The 16,840-nt window shown below is 37.8% G+C and overlaps 1 protein-coding gene across 4 annotated transcripts in view; it reads left to right on the top strand.

Annotated features, from left to right (window-relative positions):
* The window catches only part of LOC140458142 (ELKS/Rab6-interacting/CAST family member 1-like), a 917,474-nt gene that overhangs the window by 848,061 nt on the left and 52,573 nt on the right, over positions 1-16,840 (top strand). For 2 of the 4 annotated variants that reach the window (XM_072552282.1, XM_072552285.1), the window contains one exon: positions 1,590-1,778. In XM_072552282.1, coding sequence (XP_072408383.1) covers positions 1,590-1,778 — 189 coding nt within the window. Of the gene's footprint in view, positions 1-1,586; positions 1,779-16,840 lie in introns of those variants that run through there. The other 2 variants (XM_072552281.1, XM_072552284.1) reach the window with 2 other exon arrangements.

The following is a 16,840-nucleotide window of genomic DNA, read 5'->3' as shown; positions in this document are numbered from 1 at the left end:
CGGGATGTGGACGATACTGGCTGGGCCAACAACATTTGCCTATCCCTAATTACTGAGAGGGCAGTTAAGAGTCAACCACAATGCTGTGGGTCTGGAGTCACATGTGGGCCAGATCAGGTTAGGACAGCAGTTTTCCTCCCTAAAGGACATTAGTAAACTAAATGGGTTTTTCTGACAATTGTTCATGGTCATCAATTGACCGTTAATTCCAGATTTTTATTGAATTCAAATTCTACCATCTATCATGATGGGATTCAAACCTAGGTCCCCAGAACAATACCTGGGTTTCTGAATTAACAGTCTAGCAATACAAATATGTAGGCTTTCAGCATTTAAACTTCAATAGCAAGGAACATTAATACTTCAGGCAAGCATTCAGTTTTGTTAAAAATAATTTTACTTCCAGCTACATTGCTTAGTAGGTTATTCGAAACATTTATCACTTTGGCATTTTTAAGAAGTAATTATAGTATCTGGTATAACTTATTTTCACTAATGTAAATGTGAGTCTTCCGTTCTACAAACCTGATATGTTTTAATGTAATGTCTGAATTAATATATCCATACATCCATACCAATCTTTACCCTTATCTCACCTCTATTTGGTATCCTTTCAATATACATATGTCCTTTTTCTATCCTGGTGACCTACACATTACTCCAAATGTAGACTGGACAGTATATGTTTTAGAATAATCTTGTATGCTTTTGTTTGCGGCAAAATATCCAAGTTTTGAGTGTCAGCCTGAACTTAATGATAGTACACACATTTCTGTGTGTGAGAAGTTTGGGTTCAAGCCCGGCCCAGAAACCAGACCATTAAGGGAGTTACTGGGGGATATTTTCAGCTGTAGTGGTAAGCCAAGGATTTTTTTAAGAAGAGCAGAAAGGTTGTCTCAAAATTCTAGCTAACATTTATTTCTCAATTAACTCTACCAAAAGTGGAATATTCTACCATTTATCATCTTGGTGTGTAGAAATTGGATACTACAAAGTACAGTGAAAAACAACAACTCTTCAGAAATATTTTGGCTGTGGTGTGCTTTGGAATGTCTTGAGTCATGAAAAATGCTATACAAAATTTAGAAACTTCTGTTTCTTGTTTGAGAAGAACAGTTTGGTGATGCTGGTGATGGGAACAAAGTAGAGCATTTAAGAATTCGAAATGATCAGAAGTTAAACTCTCATATTACAGGTAACAAGCCAAAAAGTTCAGAAAGGGGGAAACCTCCTATTTCAAATCATTACATTTCTGTTGTTTTAAAATGTTTGTGATTGTTTTCATGCTGCCTTGATTTTGTTGCTTTTGTTTTGGTAGGAGGTCTGTGGCTGTTCTCATGAAACTTGGGCCATTCCATAATTTTTAGTACAATGTTGGGTGTTAGTAACTACATTATTTAATGTCTTTTTTTTAGTTTTGGTATGTGGCTACATTGCAGATTTTCTGCCTTATGTCTCTCATGTTTAAGTCTCAACTTTGTGGTGAAGGCTTCCAGAATTTACTTATTCTAATGGTGATGGCCACATTTGCTATTGGAAATGTTTAATGGTGATGGCTTGTTCCAACCTTTTTATTTCCTTCCTAGCAGATCATCCAGTCACTATTAGAACTGAACCAGAATCGCAGTAAACTGAAGCTGTACATAGGACACCTTACGTCTCTGTGTCAGGACCGTGACTCTCAGATTCTTCAAGGATTGACACCACCCCCGGCATATGGAATTGACAATGACAGGGCAATGTGGGAGGAAGAGTTGCAGAAGATGAGCTCAGAGCAGGTAGGTAAAGCATAAATAATAAATGTTCAAGCATGTTTTAGTTAATTCTGCTCTTTGTACTATTGATATCAGGAAGTGAACCTATAGCAAATAAGTTGTCAGATCTTCTACTACAGTTATCAAAATAGTATAATGATTCAAAAATGATTGAACTGATAATCCGATAAATTCACAATATAACACTTACTTCTGCTGCTCAAAATGTTTATTGGAAATGTGATTGTTTGAAGCAATTTTTGCAATGATTCCAAAACCAGGACTATGTTAGTCCTATTGTGATTTTATGCTACAGCAGGGATCCAATGAACTATAAAAAGCCCCAGGGTGCTTTCCTCATTTGTAATATCCATGTCAACACACTCAGCTGGTCTGATGTCACAACAGTTACAACAATATGCTACCCATTAAGTTTCCAAATTCCCACGCTTTTGTTAGGAGATGAGCTGACATGTTTTCCTTTTGAAGCCTTAGATGGTGGTAGCATGAACAGTGAATTGGAGGTGCTCAAGTGTAATAGTGATGTTTAGTGATACAGTTAAATCTTGCACTAAAGATCCTTAAAGGGGACTAGGATGATTTTGTTGATTTCAATGCATTTGCTGATGTCTTTGTTCAAGCCAGTTTATCATAGTCATGACAAAGCAGATGCAATCACGGGATGAATTCTAGAGTTCCATGTGTTCAACACATACTTTCGTTTACTTTGACATTGATCATTGCTGATGTGTAACAGAGGAAAGTAAATAAGATATTGGAGAGCATTCATATCAGTGCTGGCCCTTTAATTTTCTTAGAATATTGTTATAAGTCTGCATGGATAAACACTTTTTCTTGCAAATGCAATGGACTAAGCTTCCTTGACATTCCAAATATGCAATTGAGCTGTTAAAAAGTTCTTTTTTCTTTCAATATGTAATTATTGTGATGTAGGTTTGTGATATATTATGATTTGTTCTCTTGAATTAGAAAATGAATATTTTTTAAATTCTTTTCAGTTTTCAGCTCTGGAAATGTGATTTTTTTTAAAACAAAGGTCAGAAAGTCATTTTGAGCACTATACTGAAGACAGCTTTTTCAAGAAACCATGTGACTTAAATTAAATGATTCAATTAACTACCTGGAGAGTTAATTGCTGAATCTTTGTAGAGTTGAGTTTTATGATACCAAAACAGATGGTCAGGGGCCACAAGTCGGGTTGAGTTCAGAAGAGCAAATGTAATCATAGCAGAAGAGCTTTTTCTTAGTTTGGTAGAATTCTGCAAACTCTGAGCGTTTAGTTTGTAGTTAGGCTGTGAAAGTGGCAGAAATCTTTAGGCTCCAGAATTAAACACACACATTTGGGCGATCTAAGCCAGAAAGAAGTCTTTAGACCTTGAAGACTAAAAAGAAATCTGAAGCTGCTTCAGTTGTCCACAGACAAGGGCTGAAAATAATCATTTTAGTAAGCATATAAAGAGTTAAGAAAGGAGTGATACCTCCTTGGGTTTTTTGTTTAAAAGGTATGGCTGGGAAGAGGATTGAATCTTTTTGCTACTTTTAGTAAGATATTTTGAAATGATCATATATGTTCACAAATATTATCTTTTGTGTAGTAAACCTCTTTTCTTTAAATTAAAAGAACATTGGCAGCCTTTGTGAATAAGTTAAGTGGAGGGCCACCATGGTAATCAGACTGTAGATGTATGCTCTATCAGACCCAAGTTTCACTCTGGGGTCTGACTTGTGCAGTATTACCATCAGCTGTGTTCATAACACTATCCAGCAAGAAGTCATCACTTTCATTTATCTGGGGAACATGAAATATGAATATCCACATTTTTGATAATCAGTAGGGACTGTATGAAAAAGGTCAGATGGGTAAATATTCTTGAAATGAGTACAAAAACAATACAGTTTCATATTTGTAAATAAGGCTCATATTTGCGAGTGTGTTACACAGAAACAGTGGGCAGAGTCTTGTTTGTTTCAAGATTTTTGGAGAGATTTCCCCTAGTGAGATTTTTTTGTCATTTCTTACTAAACCTGCCCCATTAGTGTCGCGAATGTGGTGCTGGAAAAACACAGCAGGTCAGACAGCATCCAAGGAGCAGGAGAATGAGCGTTTCGGGCATAAGCCCTTCATCATTCTTGATGAAGGTCGATTCTCCTGCTCCTCAGATGCTACCTGACCTGCTGCGCTTTTCCAGCACCATACTCTCGACTCTGATCTCCAGCATTTGCAGTCCTCACTTTCTCCATAGCACAATTAATGGCCTACCTTTCCTGCCTGATACCCTTCACATCCAATTCCAGCCCCATCTTAGCACGCTCCATTTCCAGAACAACTTGCCAATCAGCAGATATCCCAGAATTCACCAGCATTCTTTGCACCCATACCATCAAGCATTGTCAGTCGTGGGCTACCCTGTACAGCTACTGACACTTGCCTCAGGCATGGCAAGCAGAGGAAATTGGCACCTCACTTGGTAGGCAGGACCTGGAGCCCCTGCTGGATGGAGTGATGCAGACATGGAACTTCCCCTTTCCCCAAGACCAGCAGAGGAGGCCACAACACCAAACCTGGTCCAAGATTGCCACCAGATTCAGTGCAATCTCAGCCATGTGGAGGAATGCACAGCAATATAGAAGGAAAATCAATGACCTAGCCCTTCTACAGAAGTATATTCTCTCCAATAAATCAAACCCATACCATGCTGCTGTATCCACTTTCCATTAAGATCATGTTCTATCACTCTCACTATTGCCTGCGACATCTTCCCACTCACTGTCACCCAACAACTCCTGATAGCATGAACCCTGCAGGACCTCTGATCTGCAAATTACCAGGCGGAAGGCAACACAAATAGGGCCAAATGTGTCTTACCAGGCATTAAGGTGCCCGACATTCAGCACCTCAATTCTGTGTTGATGCTGTAGCTTTAAGTGGTGTGTTTTGTCCTGGTTTCTCATAGAGAGAGACTAAGAGGTGTAGAGCAGTCTATGAAAAGATAAACAACTTGGGAGGCCTTGGAGATTTTTTCAAGTTGGAACAATAGAAGTAGTCTGATTAGGTATGGTCAAGCTCTCACAGATCAAGGATTTTTAGTGAACTTTCAGCAGTTGCTGTTGTAGGTTGGAAGAAGTAGAAACTATTTTCCCTCCCCTCTCAATTACAGACGAAAGCTGAAAGTTCTCTTCCTGGATTGCATGTGAGACAAGATCTGTTTCTGAGTTTACCTTTTTGGCAAAGGGTGTGTTTATGGGATGTTACTGTATTGGGACAGTAAATTAGTAATAGCTACTGTACCTATTATTCAGTTAGGTTTTCCAATAGAGATGTTATCCTGAATTCTTTCTTTCATTTTATTTAAACATTATAGTTAAAATACATTGTGTTGAGTAGTCTAATCAGTTGAATTGCATCTGGAACACAGCACTTTACATCTGCCTTTACAATAAGGAAAGATTAGGGTCTAGGCTATCTTCTTAAAATATTTTGAGGGGATCTGGTCTGGTCCATAACCCCCCTTAGGTGGAGAAAATCCTGAATCTGACTGCCTGTGTAGCTTGGACTTATATCAGACGGCGTGCTTTACTTAAAGTACCAGGATCCCCAGCCTTATGGCTATTTCCCCTTGACAATGTTTCTGTGATTTGACTGAGGCCTGCTGACAACTTATTTCCTTTGTGCCTGGGCTAATCTGCAAGGCAAGATAGAAGTAATACAACCTATATTTCTGGCTGAGGGGTAAAGTGTAAAAAGGCAAGGCAGGGACACTATGAACATTACATTAGCTCAGAGTGAGTGAGTGCTATGAGAGCAAGTGCAGAACCCAGAGATGCAACCTGGCATCATGAGCTGGGTGTGTCTGTCAGAAGCACAAAGTGTCCTTTTGACAGCATTACAATGACAGTTGCCTGTACAGTCTGAAGTGCAGCATGGAAAGTACAGAAGCATCTTTAAGTGGATCAGCGATGTGTCATGAGGGTCCTAGAGGCTAGCATATGTCAGATACTAATGTAGATGTGTGTGGCTGGTACCTACTGAACATGCTCTGTTGATGTTGGTGTTGACTGGCCAACACAGGGGTCCTTTGGGGAAAAGTGGCGACTTGGATTCAACATGTACCTACTCCTAACTACCATGCTGAGATTTTACAATATCTAGCTTGTTGGCAGGTTGATAAGATGGAAAGCTGTTCATAAATGTGGAGTGCTAGACCATCAACAAGCAATAATTCCTCTCAGTTGCAAACTTGCTGCTGCCTAGCAAGAAACTTAATATGCTGTTTTTCAATTGCATAGAGAATGGTGTGATTTACTTCTGATGCCAAGATGGATCTTGCCAAATTTCTCATCCGATTCTGGAGAAATTTCACCATAGTCCACATCACTGAGAATCCTATCAGATTCCATCCAGTGTTTCAGTACCACTTAATTCTTAACTTATATGATGTTAACCACAATAATATTTATTTATTCTGTTCCTTTAACATAATAAAATATCCAAAGACTCTTCACAAGAGCATTATAATGCAAGGTAAGACACCAAGCCACCGAGGACAATTTTCGGTCTGATAACCAAAAGTATGGTCAAAGGCTCAGTATTTAACCTTCTTAAAACCTAAGGAGCTGTTGACACTGGATTTCGAGGTTATTTAGCAAATCAGAAAGGGTTTAAAATGAGGGAATGTGTAATTTGTAATTATTATTAGACTAGAATTTAACTTACTGTTGAAGCCATTTTGACTTCAACGTTGATTGCTGTGATTAAAACAGACATGGATTTAGAATAATTTCTATTTTTAGGATTTAGTAATAGTCTTTCTTGAACAATTCTTTCAATTGTTTAAAAGTAGAACTTTCCATGCAATTTAATTTCAAATTTGTAGCATTCATTGTAAGTATCAGGCACGCCCAAGTCCAGTATTGTAAAGCTGGGAGTAGAACACAACTCCTCATTCTCTGCCACAACAATGTCATCTAATCCAAACCAGAGAAGATAGACCTCCGGATAAAAGTTACAAATTGCATTGCACAGTTGGTAAGCCACAGACTTGGAGATGTGCTTACTTCATTTTTATTCTTTCATAGGATGTCAGTATTACTGCCAAAGCCAGGATTTGTTGCCCATCCCTAATTGACCTTGTGAAGGTGACGAAGTACCATCTTCTTGAACACCTCAATCCCTGTGGTATAGATACACTCTCTATGCTATTAAAACAAGAATTCAACTAATTTAGCCCAGTCACAGTGAAAGAAGTGTGAGTTCACTCCTTTAATCTGACATCTAACTTGCTATTTGAGTTTAAACATTATGATATATTTTAGTATTAGTGCTTTGGACTCACCAGCCAGGCAAAACAACCTGTCAGTGTCTTCTCTGCCACACACCTTCTTAGTCATGTATATTTCAAGAAGTCACCTCTCATTCTTCTAAATTCCAGGGATTTACTCAGTTGCCCATCACAGGCAAGTTCCCTTATTCCACAAACCGATCAAATAAATCTTGGCTGGACTGCCTATAAATGTATTGTTCCTTAGATATAGAAACAAAACTTGCACTATTCAAATGTGGTTTCCCAAAAGCTGTTTCTTTAAATAAAATATTTTTATTGAGAAATTTTTCTTTACAAAATTATAAAATTACAAAAATATAACAGTATAAAATTATAACAACAATTACAATAAACTAACTACAAGCCCAAGCGACAGTGAGGACTGCAGATATTAGAAATTAGAGTCAAGATTAGAATGGTGCTGGAAAAGCATAGCAGGTAAGGCAGCATCCGAGGATCAGGGCTAACCCTGCCCTACTCTACAAAACAAATCAAAACTATACTCTCAAATCAATAAATACACCACTTAGCGCAACAAAACCAAAGCTCCCAATCTTCGGCAGCATTATTTATTCGGGATTCTTCCTCCCAGGGCTTCAGGTTCATTCAACCTAATCACCACGGCTAAACAAAGGCCCAAATTAAAATGGCAGACAAATCTACTTACAGTTTATTCAAAAAGGGCTGTCATGTCTTATAAAAAAAGTTCCAGTTTATGGTGCACCATGCTTGTGAGGAAATCTAAAGGGATGTGTTCCATAATTAACTTATGCCATCCCAACAGGCCTGGGGGGTTCTCAGACACCCAGCTCATCAGAATGTTCTGCCTCGTACAGTAAGTGAAAATGTTAAAAAGCTTTTTGCCATGTACATCTAAGGAAGGTAAATTTGGCAAGCCCAGGAGAAGAGGGACTGAGTCTACATTAACTTCGGACCTCAAGACGCACTGTATTACTTCTGCCACAGCACTCCAATACATACAAAGCTTGTGGTATGACCACAAGCAATGAGTGAGGGTTCTTGTGCTTATTTTGCACTTGGGGAAAATTGGAGGTGCTCCCTTTTTGAATTTTGCAAGATGATCTGGGAACCAAATAAACCCTACGAAGTACCTTCAACGGCATGTTACATGTTCTGTTACAGATCGAGATCTTTCTCGCGTTCTCCCAAACGTCCTCCCATGTCTCGGAGGACATCTCCACTCCCAACTCTTGCTCCCAAACCTCACATAGTCGCTCAATATCATCCGAGGCACTGCCCCCCAGGTAGGCTGTAGAGAGTACTAACCGAGAGAGTGCTTTTGGAATGAAGCACTGTCTTCTCTGTATCAAATCTGTAAGGGTTGGTCAAAAGCATAGTTCTTTTTTGGATAAAGTCCCTGACCTGGAAAAATTGAAAAAGGTCTCTGCTAGACAATCCATACTTGTGGCTCATTTGGTGGAAGAACATCATGATATCACCCTCAAATAAGTCACCCAGACAGGAGACTCCCCTAGTTGCCCAAAATTTAAATTCAGAGTCCGTTATCCCTGGCCAGAATTCCCACATACCAACTATCGGGGTGAGAAAGGAGATTTTAGATAGATTGCCCTCACTCTGTTGCATTACTTTCCATGCTTTGACAGTATTAATAATGATTGATTTCCTTTAGTATTCCATAACTGTCCTCAGCTTGTACATAAATGACAGACTAGTAAGAGGGCACTTTGCCTGGGAGGCCTCGATATCCAACCATATTGATGTGGGGTCCTCACAAGTCTGTCATTCATGAAAGACAGAAGCATGCATAGTTGGTATCTTTTAATATCCGGGAAGTCTACTCCCCGTACCCCTTGGGGTAATTGCAATTTGGTGAGCTTAATGAGGGGCCGCCTGTAATACTAAATAAAAGAACTAAACCAACCAGTAAGTATCCGCAATGTTTGCCTGGGATGCATCAAAGGAAGCATTCGCATGGGATATAGCAAACAAGGAAAACACAAAAGCTCTTTCTCGTTGTAGGAAGACTTCCTTGTTCTTGTATTCTAATCTTTTGGCAAAAAGAGGTCAATCTTCCATTGGCCTGAGAATTTCTGAACAGAATGTTCCCTTCCTGTGAACCGTGCACTAATCCACACAAGTCTGCCTCACTATCAATATTTAAAACTTAATTTTTAATATGTTCTTATTTTCAAAATGAATATCATTACAATTTCCCACTTGCAACCTTGTTGTAAACTTATTAAATCTCTTTCAATCCCATTGTAGTCCCTTTTTCTTTCACTGTCCCCTTCTCAATTCTCTTTCTTGAATAGTGGTAATATGTTTTGCAACTTCATTTTTGCTGGGACCATTTTAAAGTCAAAAGGACTTTTGGAAAAGCATGACCAGGTGCATCCACTATCTCTGCAGCTGTTTATTTTGGAAGCCAAGGCTGTAGGCCATCAAGACATGGGGATTTGTTGTCTTTTAGTCCCTTCTCTGCTCATGTTAATTAAGTTAAATTCCTCACTCTTATTAGTCCCTAGATTACCCTATATTTCAGATGTATAATTTGTCATGAAAAAGAAACAAAATATTTATTCAATGCCTTTGCTGTTTCCTTATTCCCTACGATAATTTCTCTAGACACTCTCAAAGGGCTTGGCGTTTATTTTAGTTACTACTTATAATATACTTGTAACTGCTCTTACAATCGGTTTTTATATTCCAGGCCAATTTGCTTTCATATTATTTTGTCCTGTTTCAATAGCATTTCGTCACTCTTTGCTGCTTTCTAAAACTATCCCAATCCTCATCCTTGCTACTGTTCTTTGCAACATTTAATCTAATACTATTTACCGTAATTATAGCAAGTTATACAGTTGTACGAAGTATTTAATAAAAAAAAGTAGAGCATGTAATAAAGGAAATATAATAATTGTGGGGACCTTAATCATCATCAGTGAATGAAAACTGGGCAAATCAAATTGACACAGATTGTTTGGAAGGTGGAATTGAAATGTGTTTTCATGACAGTTTCTAGACTAATACTTCGTGGAAGCAAATAGGACTAAAGCTATCATAAATCTAGTGTTCAAGTTTAAATAGCTACCTTATGGTAAAAGAAATCCTATGGGAAAAGGTGTTTACAATACAACTGAATTCCACATTAAGTTTGATATCATATTCGAGTTCAAAATAAGAACATTAAACTTAAGCAAAGCTTAAGTGAGAGCTACATCAGTGAGAGAGCTGGCTATGCTTGATGACATTAGCCAGATGATCTGTCTCATCTATGTTATTGGGACGCATATCTATAATTATGCACTTGTGAACAACTGGAAGATCTTGAACTTTCTGGTTTAAACCTTTTTTGTACTACTAGTTTGAAAGTAATCTATGTGTTGCCGTGGAAATGAGGTCAACAGTTTAACACTCATTCTAATCCACCTGCTGATTACAGAAAGTCAAATATTTTCTAAAAATAGTCAACTAAAGCTTTTAAGGATGAATAAAGAAATGAGATTTATTGCCCATAATTGCTTTGGAAGAGATTATGCAGACACCTGTGCCGATGGTTGTCTCGTAGGCATTTCTGGACTTGGCTTTCGTTTCACGAACCTAGGAGCTTTAAGAGGAAGGAAACAACATCTAAAGTAGCAGTACAGCTGCAAGACTATTTCTCTCTTGTAGTACATGGAACCTGCTAAAGTTTCCAGTCTTCAGTATTTTGATTACCAAGTGACAAGCTAAAATATGACCATTATACAAAGACTTGGATCCAGCTTGACTGGAAGCTATTCTATTGGTATACAGCAGTGAGCAATTCTACTCTATCATATTCTGTACTTTGTCTTCAAACCATTGGATAATAAAGATGGTTCTGTTTCTCTTTTTAAAATAACACTTCTACAGAGTTTTATTGTCCTTTGTGTTGTGTGAGAATGTCTGTTTTGGAATTAAAACAGGATATATTTCTAATTCCAAATAATAGTCTTACCAGAGTCAGGTTTGTTTCATTAAAAAATGAACTATATTTGAGTTAATTAAAGAAGCCTGGTGCAAGTGTCTTTTTTTCTGGATAGCTGCACAAAAAGGAAACAATTGACCTTTTTGGTGATTAAATCAAAAAAATTTACTACTGTTGCAACTCATGGATTAGTGGGTCTTGATTACCAGCACATTCTTCCTTTCACAGTTGTAACAATATGAAGATTAAAGTCCCACACTATTGTTATAAGCTCTAAATGCTTTATACTCAGTGCTCTGTCCAATGTTGTAACTGCTATTGGGTGGGCTATAAATTATTCTTACCACCGTTTTCAGGCTTTTGTTTCTAATTTCCACCCATACTGAATCAAGGTCCTGATTTTCTGAGCCAAAATATTTTCTTTCTGTTGTCCTTACAACAAGGCTATTCTTCCTCCTTTTCTTTTCTGCCTGGCTTTCTATAATGGAAAGCATCCCAGAATATTTATTTCTCAATCATAGTCTTGCTGCATGATATCTGGTCCATTTGATTAAGATATTGTGGTTTTAGTTTATCAACACAGATTTAATTTACAAAAGAAAATACAAGATCATCACTGACATCAAACGGAAATTCTGTGGTTTAAAGTGGTTCTCGGTAGCTGACCATTTCTTCACATGGCAAGAGTTATTTTCGATTGATTTTAGGTCATGATGGCTATTTTAAAAGTTTTGTGGTGGAGCCCTGGGTACAATGTTAAGGTGGTTGGGGAGGAACTGACTGGTCTTTCAGGAAGAAAGCAAAATAAATTGAGAAAAGGGCAACAAAATAATTATAAATGCATAAATGTCTACTTGGCATCATAATATTTACTATAAATGGAAAATACAGGATACAAGCAGGCTAACCATTATCTGTAAAGAGCAGAGATGTTGACTGTGAACTTTTCACCAGAAGTCAACATAACCATCATTCGAACTGTCGTTTGTTCATCCAAACAGTAAGTGACAGGCAGTCTTTAAAGTGCTAACAGTGAAGCTGACACTCACATTTGTTGCATGATTTATCACAAGACTGAAAATACTGCTCACAGCAGTCACAACACAGTAAACCGTGTCCAATAAGAAATCAATCTTCACCAGAGGTCAACAACTAACTTTGTGTCAATGGAAGTTTCCATTTGAGAAAGTAGAAAATCCAATTGGTAAAAGTACTAATGAGATGATACCAATGTGCATCCTGTCAGAGTTCATGATTACTAAATGTTACTTACTTTAAGGTGATAAATCTTAAGAGTGGGGCTTTGCAGGGATAAAATTACTTAATGATACATGGACCTGTACTTGATATGAAGAAGCAACATTGCACTATTCTTGAAGCTGTGACCATTTGAGGGTGGGGGTTAGAGAAGAAATATGTTGATAGATTTGCAACTGAATTCTTCTCTGATTGCAACTATAATGATGTTAAAACTGTCAGTTCTTACTGTCAATACCTGTCTGAAATGAACAACCACCTCAAGGGTCTTACACTGAGGACCCCTTAGAACCATATAAATGATACAGCACAGAAGGAGGGCCATTCAGTCCATCTTGTCCATGTTGACCAAAGATACCCAGATGCCCTAATCCATCTTCCTGCACACGGACAGAGCCTTGCAGCCTATACTACTTAAGGTTGAGATCCAGGTACTTTCTAGAGAGTCTAGTCTCTGCCTCCACTACCAACTCATGCAGCAAATTCTAAACACTCACCACCCTCTGTGTAAAGAAGATTTTACTCACATCCCCTCTAATCCATCTGCCACTTAATTTGAATCTATGACTCTTGGTTTTTGAACTCGCTGCCGAGTGAAACAGGTTCCTCCTATCTATCTCGTTCCCTCACAATTTTATATACCTCAGTCATGTCACCCCTCAGCCTTCTCTGTTCCAAGGAAAACATGGGCCGACCTGATTTCCCAGTCACCACCCATTTTTAATTCTCCTTCTCAATCCCTTTCAGACATGATCATCCTTGGCCTCCCCCATTGCCACAGTAAATCAGACCACAAATTGGAGGAACAACCTTATCTTCCACCTGGGCAGCCTACAGCCTGGGGGACTCAACACTCCCCAACAGTGGAATACCTTCAACAGAAGATTGACCGCATGTGATTTCAGCTAATATTTTACCTTTTTTTGGGATACAGAGGCACCATACCACTTAAAGCAAGATTTTACAACATTGAAATGTGGAAATGACGAGTGAAAATAATTATAGAAATGCTCCACACTGTAAGATTATAGCAGTGGTGTTGATAAGAGCCACAAGAAGGCCAACAAAAAAATTTCCTAACTTTCTGGTGGAAAACAAAATCTGCGACAAAGATATGGAAGACTATGTGGAGGAAATATAAGTAAAAACTGAAGGGATTTTTGTGTGAAGCTCTGACTCAGATGTATGTTTATTCCTCTCTATGAGAATGCAGAGTTAAACAAGATGTAAAGTCTCCTGAGTAATAGGTAATTGACATTGTCAGCTGCCTGGCATGAAACACATGGGAAACATTAATAAAAATGCACAGAAGGAGAAGCTATTTGGCTGCAGAAGGTTAAGTTTTAACAGGAAGCGGCCAGCCACTAATATTTTTACAGGACAGTTAGTCCTTGTAAATGTCTTAGATTTAAAAGAAAATGTTTCACTTTTTTATGTTAAGCAAATTAATTAGAAAGAAAATTATTTTTCAATGAAATAGTTCAGGCAATTTTCTATGTCCAGTTATCCTGAGTCAGAAGAGTTTACTTTGTTCTGATATTCTAAGTTTAAAAATATAGATAACAAAAGTGAGAAATTATTTCAGATGTTTTTAATCCATAGCAAATTACAAATTGGTTTTACAGTATCTTTTACAGTATCTTTTTTGTATAAATACTATTTTTAAACCCCTAGCTATCTCCACCTTTAATTCAATTTCTGATCTCCTTGATCCTTTGAGATGGTTTCCAATTAGTTACAGTTCTGCATGAAGCATTAGAGTCTTACTGTGTTTTTCTTATCAATGGATATCAATCCCTAAATTTGCTGAGAATCAGAATAACAGTGGAGGACATAAATGCAAAGTTAAATTTACAATATTAGACTTTCTGTAAATAATGCAACATCTTAGTTATAAGTTTGTTTTGGAAAATGTCTGATGTTTTCAAAATTGGTATTTTGGCTGATCGCTTATTGCTCTTTGTGTAGCTGTGTATGTGTGTCCTTGCCTGCATGCCTGTTTGTTTGTTTATTTTCAAAGCAATGTCCCAAGAGAAGTCAACTTGTCCCAGGAAATATAAACTATATCCTTATGGAAGGAGAGTCCATAACAAAATAGCAATAACACAAATTGTTATCTTTTTTGAAGGGAAGTCTGGAATAGGTTGCAAATGACTATCATTCTAAGATATTTCCAGATTTCTTGAATAAATAGAAGATAATTTTTAGATGGACCACACAGTTTGATATTTCATTTTGATGTTTCATTTTGTATTTAAACTTACATTTTCTTCAAGTTCTTTTAACCATAGTAAGTAGCATTAGTTATATGTAGGATTGTAATACCTAAGTGAGGTAAAAGAACCCAGAATAAAATAAATCCACAGAGCTAGTTGACATTTGTTCCAGGGTACAGAAAAAAGCAAGAAAATAAATTTGAGGCATTGAGGGAGTCACTGGAATGAAGAAAGTATCAATAGATTAGAAACAGGATGACATGGTTTTTCATTTTTAAAAGTTTACTAAAAGACTGACAAATTATGGACTACTTACACTTCATATCAGTCATATTTCAAATAATTGAGTTGTTATCAGAAGTACATTTTATGTTGCTGGATATAGTTAACATAAAATGGTGCACGCTTTCAGGCTTAAGGCTGTGTACAAGTTTTGCTATTCGTGCAAAAGATTGAAATAGACTCTTGTACTTGGTGCAAAGGTTTCCAACTCAGGGAAAGCTTTCTTGTTTTTAGTAACAACTTTCAAAAGAAGCTCCAGAATCATGATGTTGTTATTGTTGTTGTACAGAAATGTAGTACCATTCCCTCTGCCTGTCTAAAAGTAATAACTTATTAAATTGCAATCAACGTTAATCAAACCCGGTCTGACCAACTTCCTTGATGAAGTGAAAGTTGTATATATTGTATATTATTTTACTGTTCTAGCCTTTTGCAGTAAAGTTGAGCTTGGGTTCAGAATGTGGAAACTTGTGGCTTTATTCACACGTTAAGTACCTGGGATCTCAAATTTTGTCTACTTTAAACAAAAAAAATTTGCTGGTGCCTAACTAGATCACCCTTGTGCGATTCCATCCTTCTTGTGGATCCTTTTAGTGACTAAATTTCATGCAGTTCTCAAGCTGTGAAACCTAACTAGCATCATACTGTGTACAGTTCTAGCATCATCTCCCTGCTCTTATTGTCTGTGCCTTGACTAATGAGGAAAGCATTCTGTGTACTTTCTTAACTACTTTATGGTATGTTCTGCTACTTTCTGGGATCAGTGGAGGTGACGTCTAAATTTTCTCTGCTTTGCTACACATCTCACAATCCTACAATTTACTGTGTATTTCCTTCCCTTGTTTTACTTCCCAAAATGAATTACCACACACTTTCCTCTGGATTAAATTCTGCTTGCCACCTTAGTCCCAACCTGACCAGTCCATTGCAGTCCAAGGCTTTCTTTCTGACTGTTAACCACATGTACAGTGGCAAATGTCCAAATCATTCCCATGAATCTAAGTGTAAAACGTTGATATATACCAAGAAAAGCAAGAGATCCAATACATAGTCCTGCAGAACCCAATTGGAAACAAACCTGTATTCACCTGCAAACCATTATCTTTTCTTTCCTGGCATTGAACCAATTCCAGGTGCAACTTGCCACTTACCCTTGAAAGCGATCAGTGTAACGAATTTGCAACCACTGAGATTGCCTTGCATTGGAGCATAAGGACAAGCCAAGGTACAAGAAAGGCAGGTACACTGAGAATGCATAAAGGTGACTTGTCTACTTTTGTATATGCTATGGCATGGTTTAGTTTATGAAGTTGGTTTGGTACATTTGTTTCATTATAACTAAATGTTTGTTTGCATTATAACTAAAAGAACACTAATGGTTAGTAAGAGGTATGGTGCTCTGGGTGAACAGGGAATTGGGATTGTGTTCATTGGTGGCATATTTGGATGCCAAACCAAGCTAGATAGTATCTGTGTTGGTTACCCCCTCCTTTCCACATCATCCAGTCCCCCGTCTCTCACCTGCATTTTAGCACTCTCTTTCAGAGGATGTAGTGCTTTTCTAGAGTTCTCCAAGTGGCAAAACCACTATTTAAGTATGCTTTATCACATTTTGTGTGGCTGCAGGGTGCTCACATATGCATTGCCTCCACACTGGAGTCATGAGGCATGTAGCTAAAGATGTCTTCTGTTGCCTGGAAGCCACCAATTGGTTGATGGCTCACATGCAAATAGTTGGTGGAAAACTATAATGTGAAAGCATCATGACTGCTGCCAGGATAGGAGGTATTGAACTACATGACTAACCAGTTGGCCTGTAACCATATACACAAAGTGAAACATTTGATACCTTCCCAGTTTCAGTACATCTCAGTTGACATACAGCCCCTATGCTGTGTGTACAATCAATAGACCTCTGCGACATGGGAAAGCCATATGCTGCTAGGCAAGCAAAGATGGCTATTTGTGCAGAATTTTTCAAATCAGGCCAAATTCTCTGGGTTCATGCCACACCAGCTCATGTAGGCTTCTGTAGCATTAAACAACTCTGGAAACCAC

This window comes from Chiloscyllium punctatum, chromosome 32 (genome assembly GCF_047496795.1).
Source record: "Chiloscyllium punctatum isolate Juve2018m chromosome 32, sChiPun1.3, whole genome shotgun sequence".
NCBI lineage: Eukaryota > Metazoa > Chordata > Chondrichthyes > Orectolobiformes > Hemiscylliidae > Chiloscyllium > Chiloscyllium punctatum.
The sequence above is the reverse complement of the archived record's forward strand: the minus strand, read 5'-3'. Positions and strand labels throughout refer to the sequence as shown.